A 16,476-nucleotide genomic window follows, 5' to 3' on the forward strand; every position below is an offset into this window, starting at 1 on the left:
GGGCACAGGGTGGTTCTGGACAGTGGGGGGGGCAACAGGCACTGGAGGGGCAGTGGTCATTGGGGTGCAAAGGGCACAGGGTGGTTCTGGACAGTGGGGGGGGCAACAGGCACTGGAGGGGCAGTGGTCATTGAGGTGCAATGGGTACAGGGTGCTTATGAACAGTTGGAGGGGGCTGCAGGCACTGGAGGGGCAGTGGTCATTTGGGGGAAATGGGTACAGGGTGCTTATGGAAAGTGGGGCAGCAGGCACTGGGGGGCAATGGTCATTGGGGTGCAATGGGCACAGGGTGGTCATGGGCACTTGGGAGGCAGCAGGCACTGGGGGCCAGTGGTCACTGAGGGGCAGAAGGTACAGGGGTGCAATGGGCACAGTGTGGTCATGGGCATTTGGAGGGCAGCAAGCATTGGGGGGGGCATAGTGTGATAATGGGCACCAGGAAGGTCTGTGGGCACTGGCATGTCTATGGACACAGGGGGAGTCAGTGGATCTCAGGGGCCCAAGGGTGCTGGGGGGCAGTGGGCAGCAGGGCAGGCAGAGGGGGTGCCACTGGACAGAGGTGCCAGGCACCTCGCAGGTGGTGGAGAGGTGCAGGCGGGGACACAGGGGGCAGTGGGGACCCGGCCTTTCGCTTCTCTGCAGGCTTCCCCCCACACAGCTCCAGTTGGTGTCCCAGCCCGGCTCAGTGCCCAGCTGCCCTGGGTGCCCATGGGTGTCTGGGTGCTTTTGGGGTGCAACAAGCCTGGGGCTCCCATCAACCCTGCCATGCCCTCAGGTGGGAGATGCAGAGCCCGAGCTGGGCGAAGAGGATAGCTGGATTGGCGTAGTGCCTGTGGGCCAGGAGCGGGCTGAAGTCCCCAGAGGCGCCAAGGAGGAGTCCTTCACCACGGCTGTGGTCAGCAAGGTGACTTCTCGCCCAGCCCCACATCCTCAGGCGCTGCCCTCACCTGGGCTGCAGCAGTGTTTGCTGGCACAGGCCTGCATGGCACCTCCTAGGGCATTTCCTCACTGGGTGCCAGGTGCTCCTAGCCTGTACCTGGGTGCCCACTGTCCCTTGTTTCCCATGGGGAGCTGGTAGAGGGGGTCCCTGACAGGGCTCCCAGTGGCTCCGGCAGTGCCAGCCCCTCTTTGCCATCCACCACCAGGCATAGGAACCCCAAAGGCACGTTGGTGCACTGTGCTGGCCTGGGGATCCCTGCAGCACTTCCACTCAGAAAAGGGGGTGCTGAGTCACTCCTGTCACAGAGCAGCTGCCTGCACCTCTGGCTGCGGGGACTAAAGTGGGGCTCCCTTAAACCAGCCCTGCGCTGGCTCCCTGATGCAGGAGAGATGAATGTCACCCGGCAGCCCGTCCTCCCGCCTGGCCTGCTCTCCAAGTCTCTACGAGCTCTGTGCCCTCTCTCTCCACAGATGAAGCGAGCCCTGGTGCTGGGGGCATCAGCCCTGCTCATCCTGGCGCTGAACCAGAATGCCATCCGAGAGGTAGGAGTGGGCAGGTGGCTCATCCGGCCCCACTGCAGGAGCTGCCCCGGCGGCTCCTCGTGCCCTGCTAACAGCCATCGCTTTGCTGTCTGATGCAGCTGGATGTGTCTCAGCTTCTTGCCAAGCCTGTGATCGTGATCCAGTCCTCGGACAATGTCACCAAGCTGCTGGGAGCACTGCTGCGGTAAGGGGCTGGGGCTGTACGAGAGCTGTAGCTCTAGGTGTTACCCTCGCCCTGTGAGGACAAGCAGGCTGCTCCAGAGGCCTCTCCCTCCCAGTGCGCAGTGTGTTTGCCAGGCTAGCGTCTGGCTCACGTGCCTCAGAGATCATGCAAGGCCCTCTGCCCGCCTGGCCATCTTGTTGCAAACTCATGTTTGTACACTGGCTGCTGAGGGGGAAGCACAAGGTGGCCAGCGCTTGTATGCATCATCTGGAGGGACGGAGCAGGAGAAGGGATTCAGCAGGAGCATCTGACACGCTCCCCGGCGCCACTCAGTGGGGCAGAGGAGCTGGGCCTGAGACATGTGTTTCCGGAAAGGATTTCAGTTGAATCCGCTGCTTCCTCAGGACCTGCACCCTTCTTCAGGTTCCCACAGGGCTCTAGGGGCTGAGAGTCGCTTGGCCAAGTCTTTTAGGACTCTTAGTACAGCTGAGCCAGACTGACTGTCTGTGCTTATCTTCATCACCACCAGTATCCTCACCACCTGCAGCATTAGGACTGGGGAGGGCGCTGCTGTCTGCGTCCCAAAGAGGGAGAGGGAAAGCACGGTGCTAGAGTGTGGAGCAGAGCCTGAAAGGGTGCGCATTGGAGCTACAGCGCCGAGCCAGCGCAGCAGAGAGGCAGATGGCTTTTTTGCTGTTTCTCTCCAGCCCCCTCTCTRACCAGTACTGGGCCTGGCAGGGACTGTGTGGAGCAGCCCCAGGGCTCCTGGGGCTCACTGCCTCTCCATGCCCTCTCCAGACACTCGTGGACCCTCCCAGCCCTCCTCTCGTGTGGTAAATTGGCTTTGCTGCGCTGGTTTGCAGATGGGAAAACAGAAGCATGGGGCTGGGAAGTGCCTTCTGCATGGTTGCTCAGAGAGCTGGACACGGCTGGGAAGCAGGAGCCTCTCGCTGCCACGCACCCCTACATGTCTGTCCAGCTGCGCAGCCTTGGCTTGGGGGGGGGGTGGCCTCCCTCACTTGCAGCTCRGTGTAGCCTGCCCTGTGGCCAGTGGGAAAGGGTGTTCTCTGGACGCCAGGACCACTGAGTGTCAGCTCCCCCTATACCTGCAGGACTAATGTTCTTCTCACCTTTGGTTAACAGGGGGCTCCGGGCTACAGCAAAGATCACATACCAGGCGGTGCTGCTGGAGAACCTGGTATGTAGCGATGGTGGGGGCACAGCCATGCTCAGCCAAGCTCCTGTACGGTCACTAGCTGACAGGCTGACAGTTGCACTGACGTTGGAGGGAGCAGGAGCCAGATCCAAAAAGGCTGTTGAAGCTGTGCCCTGGTTTCCCCAACGACTTGCTCCAAGACCCACAAGCAGCTGGAGCCAGGCATTTGCCAGCCCAGTGCTTTGCCACCTGCTATTCTTCCTCATCTCTCCATTTACAATTCTTCTCCTTGTTTCCCTCCCACCTCCGTATTTTCCACCAAACTGCAGCCCTGGCAGCAAGCTGAGATCCTGCTGCCCTTCATCATTAGATCTGAGGGCCCTAATGCTCTCTTTGCTTTCACTTTTCTGCTTCAGGCTCCTTCCTTCTTGCCCATATCTGCTCTGCCAAGCAGTACCTGCAGGCCACCCAGGCATGCTCATGCTCTGGAGACAGCTCGTGAGCTCTGGCTTGTGCACCTGCAGCCCAGGGTTGCAGGACCCTCGCCCTGCCCCCAACACCTGCACTGTGCTGTTATCCAACGCAGGCTCCCAAGCAACATTGTGCCCTGCCTTGCAGGGAGTGACTCTCACCCTGTGGTCCACCTGCGGTCTCTCTCGAGGGGGCCTCTATGGAGAGTGGCAGGGAGTCATCTGCACAGGAGAGAACAGCTCGCAGGTCCAGGTACGTGAGCAGCTCCCACGAGGGCTCTCCATGTAGCCAGGGGTGTTTGTATGGCAGGAGCTGAACAYGACTCCCAGTGTCCGGCGCAGAGCCAGAGCGGGAAGGATGAGTGTGCCTGGCATCACTGTAGCAGTCAGAGGAGGGCTGAGTTTGTCAGGGGCAGGGACATGCTGTGCAATGACGGAGCTGGGAGTGAATGGGGAGGTCTCCTGTTCAGCCCCGTGTCCCTGACTCCCCATGCTGTTTCTGCAGAAGTACCTCCAGCAGCTCTGGAACACCATCCTGCTCATTGCCCTTCTCCTCTGCACGGGGGTGATTGTGCAGGCCCAGCGGCAGTCTCGGCAAGGCCTGTTAGAGCAGGATACCGAGGTGGGACATCCTCTGCTCTTCTCCTCGCACCRGAGAGATGCAGCCAGGGCCTGACCCTCTGCTCTGTCTTCACAGCTGGACCTGAAGCAGCACATTGTGCGGCGGCTCTCAGCCCTAAAAACCCGGCGGTACCATCCTGGCAAGCCACTCCAGAACCGGGGCTGCGAGATAGATAGCTGTGCCGTGTGCTTGGACCAGTTCCACAAGAGCCAGGTAGGGCTGGCAAGGAAGCCTCATGCTCCAGCAGGAGGCCTGGAGCCAGTCCTGATCATCCCATGATTTGGGACTGACCAGAACATTCCAGCTAATGTGATCGCTTTGCTCAGTTCCAGCCTGGTTTCTTTTCCCTAGAGCTGCGTGACTTCTGCCTATAGGGCTGAGCCTCCTTTCATCTCAGCTTGCAAGGGCTGAGATGTCCCCACAAGGGAGACACAAGGCAGAGGATTATGCCTGTGTCTTGGGCAGTTGGCTGGTCTGTGTGACGGGCAGAATTGTCACACAATCACTGCACCCTGCTAGTGGCCCATCTAGTCATTGCACCCTGCCCAGCTCTGCTCATGTCTCCTGTTTGCTTCACTCTCCATAGTGGCTGCGGGTGCTGCCGTGTTCCCATGAGTTTCACCGAGACTGTGTGGACCCCTGGCTTCTCCTGCAGCAGACCTGTCCTCTCTGCAAGCACAACATCCTGGGTAAGAGCAGCACCTGAGCTGGAGAGTCTGTCTTCTGGGGCAGCATCCCCAGCCGTGCCCCATGTATCTTGCTCTGGGGCACACTCCCAGTGTGGCCCTGGTCAGAGGAGGCCTACCTCCAACCTCTAGAGACGGGCAAACGGCCTCTCAGCTGGGCTCTGGGGCCCTCGGGGCCTTCTGACCCATCTTGAAGGCCTGGCTGTCCCATTGTGGTGACCAGGGGGCATGTTTGTGCCAGGGCAAGGGCCACAGAGGAGACATTGCCAGCCAGCAGCGTTGTCTACTCCCAGCATCCCTGTGTGATAGCCCTCTCTCATTCTCCCTTCTAGGGAACTGCTGCGGAGAGAGCTAGCTGGCCTGATGGATGCACTCTAGGGACGGATCCACCACTGCTCTGGGAAGAGCCAGGGAGAGGGAGGGGGACAGGGACAGGCAAGAGGTGCTCTGCAAGCTGTGTTCAGTGCTGGAGCAGGGCCAGTGCAGCGGGCTGAGCTGGGGATGGGGAGGTGGGGGAGGCCCTGCCCTGATGCTCAGCTCAGCATGGGCTGTGCCCTTTGCAGCATCCTGGCAGCACCAGCCAGTGCMTGGCCATTAGGAGAGTGAACGATCCCAGAGCTCTCCCCACTTGGGATGAATAGAGGGTGTGCGGGAACATGTTTGGGCAATCTGAATGGCTAGTGCTAGGGACTAGGGGCAATGGGTGGGGTGAAAGGAAGCTGTGGGGGGCACCCATGGGCATAAGGGGGCAGGGATACTGGGGCTGCAGGCAGGGTCTGAAGGCCCTAAACGGGAGAGCCCTGGCCTGGCTGCTTCCTCTCCCCACTTGTAGAATCTTTCTCCTTTTCTAGGTCTTTTTTGTATTTGTCTGTGGCTGCAGCAAGCAGGTGATGGCAGCAAGCCATTCCCTGGCAGTCAGGACTGTCCCCAGGCCATGCTGCACCCAAGCTCAGCAGGGTGGCCTGGCTGCCTGCACTGCCCCCAGGGTGCATTGGGTGGCAGGTCTGTCAGAGCTGGGAGATGGGGCTGGAGCTGGCAGGGCTGGTGGGCAACCTGCTGCCCTGCTGCTCACAGTGGGAGGGCAGGGGGATTGAATGCTTCCTTTATTTATCCTAACTTATTAGAGAGGACAGCACAAGTTAGCTGCAGAGATTGAACGCAGAGTCATGGGTGTGCTGCGGTGTCCAGGAACTCGCCACGAGCCCTGGATGGCTCCTGGCTCCAGGTGGCAGCCGGAGGCTGCTGGACTGAGGCATCGTATGTGTCTGAAGCCTCCCGTTGCTATTAAATTCAGAGCAAGGAACAGCCTGCTGTGTCCTGTGTCACCCTTTGCACATACAGATCAGGTTAGTGCTGTCCCCACCACCCTCCCATCTGGGGCTTGGGTTGTTCACCACACATCTTGTGGTGTTGCTCGTGTACCAGCCCTGCGCCCAGGCGGGGAGACTGCCCTCTGGGCCACATGCAGGCAGCACCAAGGCTTGCAAGCTCACTGTGGGGCTCAGAACCAGTCTGCTCTGGAGGCTCGAGAGTCCTCAACCACTATGTCCACTTACCGCTGCTGTGCAGTACAGAGAGAGCAGCTTTCCTAGACTGAGTCTGTGCTGGTGAATTAAACATGGCTCAGACTCCTCTCATCCTGAAGCCAGCTGGCATGGGACGGTGTGAACTCTGCCTATAAATTCTCTTACCCTTCAAAGCAGGGTGGCCACATGCCAGTCGCCTCTTGGGAATGATTCCTGGCGTGCGCTGCTTTTTGAGCTGTGCCCAGGCATTGTCTAGGTGATGGCGAGGTAGCCAGGATTGAAGCCATGCCAGGGGTTACACTAGCAGCTTAGCCAGGGGCAACTGAGTGCCAATGCCCAGGAATGTCCCTAGCACTAGTTAATTGTACAGAGGCAGCCTTCCACTCCCAGGGATCATGTGCCTCACAAGGTCTCCTAGCAGACATGCTGCTCAGTCCCCTTGCTGCTAGGGATGCTTGGTATCTGCTGGGGAGAGCCAGTCCTGCAGGCAGCTCTGGGCAGAGGGGCTATTTGGATGGCCCGCTCCATGCCGTGCAAGAGCAGAAGGCGGCACACCAGCCCAGCTCTTTGTGCCATAACTTGCTTGGAGGCTAAAGGGCAGGGCCCTGCTGGCCTGTGTTTTATCACAAGCCACAGCGTTGCCCAACCGAGAGAGACAACAGGGGAAACTGCATGAGCACATTCATTACAGCAATCGTCCCGCAGAAAACAGTGAAGGAAGAGCCGGAAGCCTGCCGTGAGCGGGGCCCCCTGCCTGCTCTGGGGACTCTCTCCCAAGCCAGCACTGTGCTGGTTCCTGAGGCTGCCATGTGCTGCCGTTCATCAGGCATGCTGCCTTTCCGGGCCACTCTGCCTGCTGTGATCCCCGGGTTACATGCTGCAGCGATGGCACTGGCAGCTGGGCAGGGTTGGGTGGTACAGACACAAAGGGTGCCCTCCTGTGTGGGAGCCAGTGAAGAAAGGGTCCCTCTGCTCCTACACACTGGGGCTTGAAGTGGCCCTGCTCGCTCCCCCCAGCCCAGCCCTGCTGGGAGCAGGTGAAGGGAAGATGKGCCTGGATTGCCCAACAGAACGTACCTTCCTGTTTGCACAAACAGATAACAAGGTCCTGAGGGGAATGGTAGGCAGCTTCGCTTAGCTCATCAAAAGCATCATTTCTGTGTTAAGTCTCTAAAGCTTCTATTTCTGGTGGCTCCTGGTGCTGGGAGAGGAGAGGCTGTATGCTCTGGCAGCGCTGCATCTCCCTCTTGGCTTGCTGTGGGTGCCAAGTACCAGGCTCCCGGCTTCGGGTGAGAGGCACAGACTGGCCTTACACATGGAGTCTGCAGAGGGTGACTTTGTTGGCTGGCTGCTGGGAGGTCTCTGGTGGGTCTTGCCTGCGGATCTGTGTGCCCCTGTGTCATCCCTGCTGCTGTGGCTGCTTGGGGGCCTGCAGGTGGAAGGCGCATAAGAGAGTGGAGGGGAGGAAGAAGAGGGAAGCTCCCCAGCCCCTTTCTTTGGATTCCTACTTACCCTGCAGCTGGCCCATGGAGAACTTGCGTGCCAGCCTCCCCACCACACTGGCTGCTGAGCTGGGTCCACAGCTGGGTCTGTGGGACGAGCTTGGGAAAGGAGAGCAGGTGAAACCCCCCCCCCCTGCGCCCACCTCTGCTGTCATGGATCTCAGCCTCTGCTCTGGGTGGACATCACGACTGAGCTGCTAGCAGTGGTACAGTGATCTCATAAAAGCAGCCACAGTGGGGCCAGGAACTAGCCCTGGCCATGTTGGCAAACAAGCCTTCTTCTGTCAACACCTATGCTACACCAGGCTGACCTCTCGGAGATACATGGATTTCCCAGAATGAGTACAGGTTTGACCGACACAGAAGATCCAGCGGCAGAAAAACAGGACCATCTAGAAGTCCCAGAGTTGACTCAGGAGCTCAGCGACAATCCCTTATCCAAAGAGCTTCCCAGATAGGCAGCAGTAAAAGCCCAGCCCTGCCTGAGTGCAAGAAGGGGCTGCAGTAAGGGCTGCCCTGAGTGTGGACTGGGGCTGCACCAAGGATCAGCAGCAGGACAGACAGGACAGGACCACGCAGCTTTTCTGCACCGTTTGCAGGCTCCAGCAGTAAGATCAGCTCCCGGGTGGCATCTAGCCCGAGGCTCTCATTTGGGTGCCTGCCCGGATCCCACTGACTGTGGCAGGCTCTGAAATACTGCCAGGGACTGTTCGGCCCCCTGACGCTACTATGTGTCATGCTCCATTTGCTTGGTACCAGGCCTCATGCAGACGCCTTCCCCTCTAGGTCCTCTGGCCAGAGCAGGCAGTGCTCATCAGCCTGAGGCTATGGCTGTGGACATACTCCTGCATCACCTCTCTGCTGCAGAGTCTGGGCTCTGCCCTCATCCCTGCCTGGCCCAATGGTACCTCTCAGAAGTGGATCTGGCAGCACTAGCACCGGCAGGAGAATTCCCAGCCCCAAGAGATGACAGACTTTCTCCAGCAAGTAGGTGGAGGTTGGGCTGAGGCCGATCCCCTTGACTTCTCCCTCCTCAAAACACATAGAATGGCACAGCAGCCTGTTGCACCAGGCCCTGCTTCCAGCTGGAGCAAGACCTGCTTCAACAGCTGCCCACTCCAGGAAGAAAAGGCTGCTCCATCTGCAGCTCACACATTGTTAGCGTGAGCTCCTGCACCGCCCAGCTCCATAGCATTTGCTCCTAGCAAGTGAATGACCCTGTTGTCACTGCCCAAGGTTGCGGGGAGAGCAGTCTCACACAGGGGCCAGCCTGCCAGTGTCTGCAAGTAGCAGATACTGCTTGTGCTGCAGCACCCGCAGCATCACCTTAGTTGCTCTGCCTTTCAAAGTGTCAGACAGGAGAACCAGGTTCAACTGCCCTGGGCTCAGATGGGTTCCCAAAGGCAGGATCAGTGGACCAGACATCTGTTTCCTCTGCAGCGAGTGCAGAACTCAAAGACTGCTCTGGACAGGTGTTGCTGCTGCTGATGTGATGGCAGCTGGGATGAACCCCAGCCCTGCTGCCTGTAAGTGGGTGGTCTCTGCGTGGCCTGGAATTGTCCCACAATATGTGGCACCCCAGTGGTGCAAGTGTCCCCTCTCTCCTCATGACACCCAGCTTTCAGAAGTACCTTGGGTTGGGTGCAGTCTCACCTTCAATACTCCCTGCTGAGCTGCCGCCTTCACCTTGGCTAGTGCAGCCCTGAGCCGTGCATTCTCCTGCTCCAGGATGCTGAGCCTGATGTTGTTGGCCTGCAGCTGCTTCTCCATGTCCTCAGTGAAATTCCCAGTGCCTGTAAACCAAACAGACCCTTGTGACAGGAGCCCAAGTTCAGCCCTCTGCCTGCTCATAAGTGGTGTTGATGGCACATGGAGGAGAGATGGGCAGCTCCTCTTTCAGAAGGGCTTCAGCCTGGACTCCCAAATTCCTCGCTGAGCTGCAGCAACGCTGCAACACTCAGGTAAGACTCACTGCTCACACCAGCTCTCCAGGGGTGTGTATCTTTGCTGGTGACAATAGGGAAGTGCTTCCTCCGTGCCTAGCGTGCTCCCGGAAGCGGACTTTTGTAGGCAGGAAAGGCTCAGGAGCAGGGGTATGAAGAATAGTAACCATATTGGTACCAGCTAGCCTACCTCAGGGACAGGACCCTTCCCAGCTGTAGTTGGCTCATATTAGTGGGACAACTTGAGCTATTCAAATAATGCTGACAAGTCTAAGACCAACATGATCCCCAGGGAAGGAAATAGTGGGGCAGGGAGACTGTGGGAGTTCCCCTTCCACTGCTGCCTGCTGCCTTCTACCCCTTYTCCATTACTTTCAAACTGTGTCTCAACAGGGACGTGGAGCTCCGGGAAGGACACCAGCAGCCTTTCCCGCTCCTTCAGCTCCCGGACCAGCTCCTCCAGGCCAGAAATGTTTGTGCGTAGCTCAGAGATGGACTGCTCCAGGCCCAGCTTCTCCCACTGCAGGGTGTCCAGCAGCTTCTGTGGTACACAACAGGAAGACAGGGAGATTTGCAGAGTGCCCTCCCAAAACCCAATACCGTGCAGTTTAGGGGTGGCCCACAGGGTTCAAAATGCAGCTCTATACCGTACCCTGGGAAGGCTCCCTTTCCTTGTGGGATAAAGATGTCCCACAGCAGCGTGATGAGCCACAGGGTCTCAGCTATRACAGTCCCTATGTGAGTTTGAAACAAGAGTCCAACCATGAAATATTGTGCATGTCCAGGAACATGCACTCTGGAGATATGAGGAAGCCATCTGTGGAGTTGGTTCCTGCTGCTYCCTTTGCCTAGCCTCTCAAGGAAAATCAGCAGATTTGTCTGTGAAAGGGCTGAGGGAGAGGAGTCTTGCCAAGGTGGTTGTTGGGTGGAGATGGCCGTTTGGCTGGAGCCAGGGCAAGGTCACAGAGGAACCCTGCTGGGAAGCCCATAGCAGTTGGTGGGGGACAGGACAGTGGGTGGCTCTTGACACCCACTTGGCAGAACTGTCCCACTCCAACCCACTGGCCCAGGAAGGGGTGCCAACTGCTCAGCAGGATGCCCTGCTCCTGGAGGCTGGGTGCCAGTGCTGACCTGTTGTGCCTCTAGCTGGCACCTGCTCTGCTCCCACTTGTCCTGGCTCTCCTTCAGCTGCTCTTCCAGCCTAACCTTGTCCTCCTCTGCTTCTCCCAGACTGGCTCGCAGCAACTCGCACTCCTCGTCCAGGCTGTCCAGCTGCTGCAGCAGAGCTCTTTGCTTGGCCTGGAGCGACTGCATGGAAGATGCAAGCGTGTAAGGGATTGCTGCTCCAGTCTCTGCTGCCTTTAAGCTGGGACAGGCATTTCAAYTCCAGGGCCACAAGCAAGGACCCAAGAAGACAACAGCTTGTAGCAGCAGCTAAACAGGCAGTCAAGAGGCATTGGAGAAGGCAAGTCGTAACCCAGGCCAGCACCGGGTAAGGAGAGCTCAGCCAAAGCACAGCATTGCTAGGGCACAAAAAGCTGTGCACAGCCCCCTCAYTAGTATTAACTAAGGTTGGGCACATCAGGGCACATCACGGTCCAGGACCACGAGTGAGATCTCTTTACCTTCCCTGCTTACAACCTGGTTTAAGGCCAGGGCAAGAAGGAGCCAGCCCACAGTCAGCCTGTTCCCAGGCAGTATGTATGTATGTAGTGTGAGAAGAGGGCTGGGATGGTGGGCAGGACAGAGCAGGTGAGTGGACGGTGCCACAAAGCAGCCCTGAAGTGGGGGAGAGCTGGCAGCAGCAGGCCTGGTCATACCTCCTCGTGCYTCAGCATACTCTCCACTTTGGCCTTCTCCTTCTCTAGCTGGGTGGTGATGGCACTCAGCTCCTGGCCCATGCCTTCCTGCTGGCCAGTGAGCAGTTGTATCTTCTCTTCCAGCTCCAGCACCTGGCTCTTGGCCACCATTTTGGTTCTCAYGTCCTCCAGCAGAGTCTTCTTGGTCACCTCTGGGGAGATAGACCACCTTCAGCCCAGGCTGGGCAGGGGGGGAGAAGGTCCCAGGAACAAGGTGCTTTTATGGGGCTCTCCACCCTCAACAGGCCCTGGTGAGGGGATGAGGCAGGTCTGACATGAGGCCTGTGCTCCCCTGGTGCCATGGAGACTCTGAATCCAGCCAGCACCAGCACAGCCCAACAAACACAACCTGACAGACAGGCTGCATGGTTACAGCATGTTTGGCTGTGAAGGGGGCGTGGTGAAGGCCTGGAGTCTTCACTCCTCTTCCTGCAGATGCATGTCCCCTCATTATAGCTGCCTGAATGGGGATCTGGCTGGGTGGCAGAGCTCCTGCTCTTCAGCATGTTGAGCGGGCAGTGGCAAGACTCTGGATGAGCCAGCACGGATCCTATTGTCACACAGCTTCTTTCCATCCCCACAAGGCACAAGGCTTCCCCCCGGGACTTCACACTCTCTGGTGATCACTGTGGGTCTGAAGAGCTGGAGACATTGCTTCTGTCCCTGACTGTTCCAGGGAGCCCACTCTAGCACTAGATGATGTTGAGTCAATATAACATGTAGGCCTTTTGCACACTCTATTCTGGTTCTCCTCTCATTCTCACTAGCACTAAGCATGAGTGATTCTAGGAGAGCCAGGAGTTACATAGGTGTAAAACAAGTGTGAGATCAGAGCAAGATCTCTGGATGAGAGCTGCCGGCTGGATGAAGCCTTAAGGATCCTTACCCAGTTCCTGCAGAGTAGTTTGCTTAGCAGCCAGCTCTTCCTTTAAGGTAGAGATTCGCTCTTCCAGCAGAGCAGCTCCTAAATCAATGAGAAAACTCAGCCAAACTTTTCACAGTTCCTCCATGAAACTAAAATAAGAAGGGAGCAAATGACTGTGCCAAAGCATTCCTCATCCAGTGACAGTATCATACTCTGCTTCAGCAGAGGGAAGTTGGTGAAAGAACATAGACAACCAGCTTCCACTGTCTAGGGCCAGAGCCTCACAGCAGGGACCAGGCACGAGATGCTGTGTAACAACAGGGCATGGAGAGCCCTGTGAAGTTTGCAGAGAGGTGGAAATGAGACAGTGAGGACTGGGGATGGAGGGGTGTAGCAAAGGAAACATCTGGAAAAGCAGTGGTCCCAGTGCACCAATTCTCATCTGCTCCAGGAGGAAGCTGCTGAGTTGCTGTCAAGGGATGGATGAAGGAGAGACTGCCATGATAAAGGAAAGTCCACAGCAAGATTTCTCTCCAGGTCTCTCAGCCACAGGACTACAGAAAAAACACCTGAAAGCTGAGGAGTGACTCTAAAGGGAACAGGCATTTGCTAATGACATTTGGGCCTATCAAAATCCATGGCAAGCCCTGTTCATTGCAGTGTTACCAAGACTTTATCATGGGCTCTGGGGTTCTGCAAATACCCACCRTCCTAGGAGGGGATATTGGGAACTACACTGTACCTCTCCGTAGGTCCTCTTTGTCCTGCTCCAGTTTGGCTACAGCCTCCAAATACGCTTTCTTCTTTGCCTCCAGAGACTGCTCAGCCTCCTTCCTCTGCTGTTCTTGAGTTTTCTTCTCCTCCTGAAGCAAATTGGCAAATTCCTCAACCTGCTTCYGCAGCTCATCCTTCTGTTTCTCTGCTTCTTCCAGCTTTGACTTCAGAGGGTTTATCAGCTGCAGAAGCATGTGGAGATGTTTGCTGATCCGGGAGAGGTCCTTGCTTTGTTCTGAGGCCCAGTAACTCATGTCCATTGCAGAGAGGGTTCTTCTGCCCATGGTCTCCTTGAATGTTTCATGGAATCTGCTCAGAGCCGAGGGAATGTTCTGACTCTGGCAGATACTGGTGATGGCTTTACTGACTTCCCAAAGGCTGGCTTGTGCACTAGCACACGAGTCACAGAGTACCAGAGATGACTCACTTGTCTGAGTGGGGATGCTGCGCCTGTTTTCTCCGATGCCACATGCAGACTTGGCCAGTGAGCTGCCAGAGGTGCTGCAGTCTGGCACACTGACACTCTGCAACAGGCACAAACAGGTTGACTGGGCAACATCTATAGATGAAGTTAACTCYGAAACTGTAGGCGAACAGCTCTTCAAACACTCCTTCTCAGTTTTCATACCCTCAGGGGTAGATTTCAGTGTGGGGATGTCTTTTCTGCAAGTCTTCTTCTGGAGGAGAGAGCACAGTAGAGAAACATGGGGCTCAGACCAAACAGTGCAACCCAGTCAGTGGCAAATGATCCATATTAACCTGAATGCAAACATGTTAAATGTGGGGATCAGATCAGTGAGAGTGCAGCCAAGAGGCTATGAGGACAGTGAGGCCTCTTAGACGGAGAGAAGTTACAGGAGCTTGGAGGAGGAACAGTGTTACCAAATAGTTGGGGCTTCCTATTTATTGTGCTCTATATCTTACGTATCTTACACATCCATAACTTACAGCCAAGACAAATAGCTAATAAACAAAAGATCAATTTGTTCAAGCAGATCGTGGGTACTTCCTGATGGAGGATGTCAGGGAACTGAATTTTAAAAGCTGCCAGGTAGTTTTTCAGCCACTGATACCTTAGCCAGGCAGAGGCTGTGGTTTCACAGTGGAAGGCCTCTGCTGTGAAATTTGCTCCCCAGCTCCTGTTCTTATTACTGTCCCTTCCTTCATGCCTCCATGCACTGTCTCATGAGTAAGCAAGAAGATGAGCTTTGCCCTCGGCTCCTGGCACTTGAGGGCACCTGTATGTCCCACCTCGATCAGGAGCTGCTGGTAGAGGGCTCCCAGTTTCAGCATGCTGTTCCAGTACTTCCGCACTGTCAGCCCCACCGACATGCAGGGTCCCACTGGCCGCACCGGGGGAATGGCTTTCTCACTGAGCAGGTTTTCTGCATAGCCTGTGAAGCTCTGAAGCAGCAGGAGCAGCCTTTTTCGGTGGAAATGAAACACAACTTAGAGCAACAGAGTATTTTTAACAAAGACAGGGCTTTGGGCATTTAACAGTGCAGGGCCAGAGCTGAGGCAAAGAGATTCTTTTCCCTCGCCATTCCCTAGACAATCTGAGTTTGGCCAAAGAGGCTGCATATTAGGGCCAACAGCTTGTCTTTAAAAWTGAAGAGTATTTTCCTTAACCCAGGTTGCAAAGGGCACTTTTGCCTCCCAGGCGCTCCAGGTATAGCTGCAATTAGGTCTGAGTATTCCCAGGGTTTTGGGGGGGCCTATTTAATGAGAGAAGCACCACACCACAGACCACACAACAACCGCTATTTAACAACTTTCAATAACGGGAGACACAATTAACAGCCCTTTGAGAGTCCCCACTGATCCACAGACTACGGTGTAGATTATAATTACGGTGCTAGGACTCAGAGTGCATTCCCGGTAGCTCTGATCCTGCTCGTGCAAGAAAAAGGACTTGGGTTTTAACATTCAGCACAGGTGGGCTGGGGTCTGGAGCACAGATCCCATACTTCTAATTGCAGATGCACCAGCACATTTCTCCAAGCAGAAATGAAGCTATGTGGACACATTTGACAGGCTGAATACAAAAATGTTGCCTTCCTTCTGAAAGGAAGGAGCATCTAGGCCAGCCAGTCTTCTTTTAAAATGAGCAGGGGATGGTTTGGCCTCATTTTCCCTTCTCACCTGTCGATCACCAGCTCCAGCAGCACCACATGGGAATGCTGGGTGAACTCGAGGTCATTCTCCACATAGTCGTAATGCTCCAGCAGCTCTGCCAGGTCCAGCTCGCAGGATACTTTATCGGGGAACTTCCAGGAAGGGTAACGAACAGCCCCAGCCCGGGAGAAAACATCGGTGATGGCTCCTTGCAAGTCTGTGATGTCGGCCCTCAGGCTGTCCATGCAGGTGGGGCTACCCAGCAGGTGCGCCATGCCAGGGCCACAGGATGAGGCCCTGTGGCTTCAGCCCAGCTCAGCCCACGGGGTGCACCAATGCTGCGCTGTGTCCAATGAGCTCCCGGTCTGCCAGGGAAAGGCTGCAGAGACTGGCTGGCCACGAGGCTGTACACGGAGCTCTACAGGACCAAGGTTGAGCTGAGGCCAGTACAGGGTGGGGAYACACATGTGGCACCAAGTCAGATCCTACACGATGGGTCAGATCCTAGATGCTGGGACAGAGCCTACATGCTGCGACAGATGTGGCATACCAGGATGGACTCTATGCACTGGGACAGGCCCTATGTGTCAGGATCAGCCTGATGCCCTAGGATGGACCCTATGTGCCAGGATGGACCCTACATGCCAGGAAAGACCTGATGCACTGGGATGCACCCTACATGCTGGGATGGACCCTATGTGCTGGGACAGACCTGATGCATCAGGTTGGACCCTACAACTGGGACAGACCTAAGGCATCGGGATGGACCCTACATGCCCGGACAGACCTGATGCATTGGCATGGGACCCTATGTGCTGGGACGGAGCTGATACACTGGAGCAGACCCAACATGCCAGGATGGACCCTACATGCTGTAATGGACTCCACACGTCGGAACAGACCCTGCACTCAGGGCTGTGCGAGGCCGGCTTGTGGGGGGGCCTGTGCTGGTGGGGCTCCACTGTGAGGCTCCCGCAACACACCTGGAGTGCTGGGGCCTGGGGGGCGCAGAGAGATGGAGGGGGCGGGAAAGAGGAGCCGGGAGGGTCCAGCGGGGCGTCCCTGGGGTCGGGGGCACCGGCAGCAGGCCCCGGAGGGACGGGAAGCAACCAGCCGCAGGTCTCGAGGGACGGGAGCGGGTTGGCAGGGAGCCCAGGGGGGTCCCCGACCGGACAGGGGGGCCAGGGGATGGAGGGGCGGCGATCCCCGGGGGTAAGTGGCGAGGCGGCGCCGAGGAGCCCGTGCGGGGCGCGGCGACACGGACCCACCTGCCCTCGCCGCGCCGCGCCGCTCCGCGCCGCCCGGCCTGGCCC

General features: G+C 57.0%; 2 protein-coding genes and 1 long non-coding RNA gene across 6 annotated transcripts; 2 read left to right on the forward strand and 1 right to left on the reverse strand.

The window, feature by feature from the left end:
- The first annotated feature begins 261 nt into the window (after nt 1–261).
- Nucleotides 262–5,882, forward strand: RNF215 (ring finger protein 215). The gene is made up of 10 exons (XM_085311666.1): nt 262–351; nt 776–904; nt 1,411–1,482; nt 1,581–1,666; nt 2,789–2,843; nt 3,420–3,524; nt 3,777–3,893; nt 3,969–4,106; nt 4,480–4,582; nt 4,912–5,882. The coding sequence occupies exons 1-10, from the start codon at nt 262–264 to the stop codon at nt 4,932–4,934; spliced, it is 918 nt and encodes a 305-aa protein (XP_085167792.1). The 3' UTR covers nt 4,935–5,882.
- Nucleotides 5,831–15,850, reverse strand: CCDC157 (coiled-coil domain containing 157). 4 transcript variants are annotated; one of them, XR_014896680.1, is made up of 11 exons: nt 15,191–15,850; nt 14,300–14,471; nt 13,017–13,725; nt 12,296–12,373; nt 11,371–11,561; nt 10,682–10,858; nt 9,923–10,091; nt 9,261–9,400; nt 7,618–7,706; nt 7,183–7,534; nt 5,831–5,906 (listed from the first exon to the last, which is right to left on the reverse strand). XR_014896680.1 is itself a non-coding variant. In XM_085311680.1 (10 exons), the coding sequence occupies exons 1-10, from the start codon at nt 15,436–15,438 to the stop codon at nt 7,285–7,287; spliced, it is 2,211 nt and encodes a 736-aa protein (XP_085167806.1). In that variant the 5' UTR covers nt 15,439–15,850; the 3' UTR covers nt 6,703–7,284. The 4 variants fall into 4 exon arrangements, 3 of the variants coding, with proteins under 3 accessions (XP_085167806.1, XP_085167805.1, XP_085167807.1); XM_085311680.1 differs by lacking the exon at nt 5,831–5,906 and having other exon boundaries at nt 6,703–7,534; nt 7,618–7,694; XM_085311679.1 differs by lacking the exon at nt 5,831–5,906 and having other exon boundaries at nt 6,703–7,534.
- On the forward strand, nt 8,267–10,010 carry LOC146592073 (uncharacterized). Its single transcript, XR_014896682.1, has 3 exons — nt 8,267–8,594; nt 9,336–9,568; nt 9,944–10,010. It is a non-coding gene; the product is annotated as an uncharacterized LOC146592073 (long non-coding RNA).
- Nucleotides 15,851–16,476: the final 626 nt, after the last annotated feature.

Source organism: Rhea americana, unplaced genomic scaffold (genome assembly GCF_003343005.1).
Source record: "Rhea americana isolate MKP2758 unplaced genomic scaffold, rheAme1 scaffold_347, whole genome shotgun sequence".
Lineage (NCBI taxonomy): Eukaryota > Metazoa > Chordata > Aves > Rheiformes > Rheidae > Rhea > Rhea americana.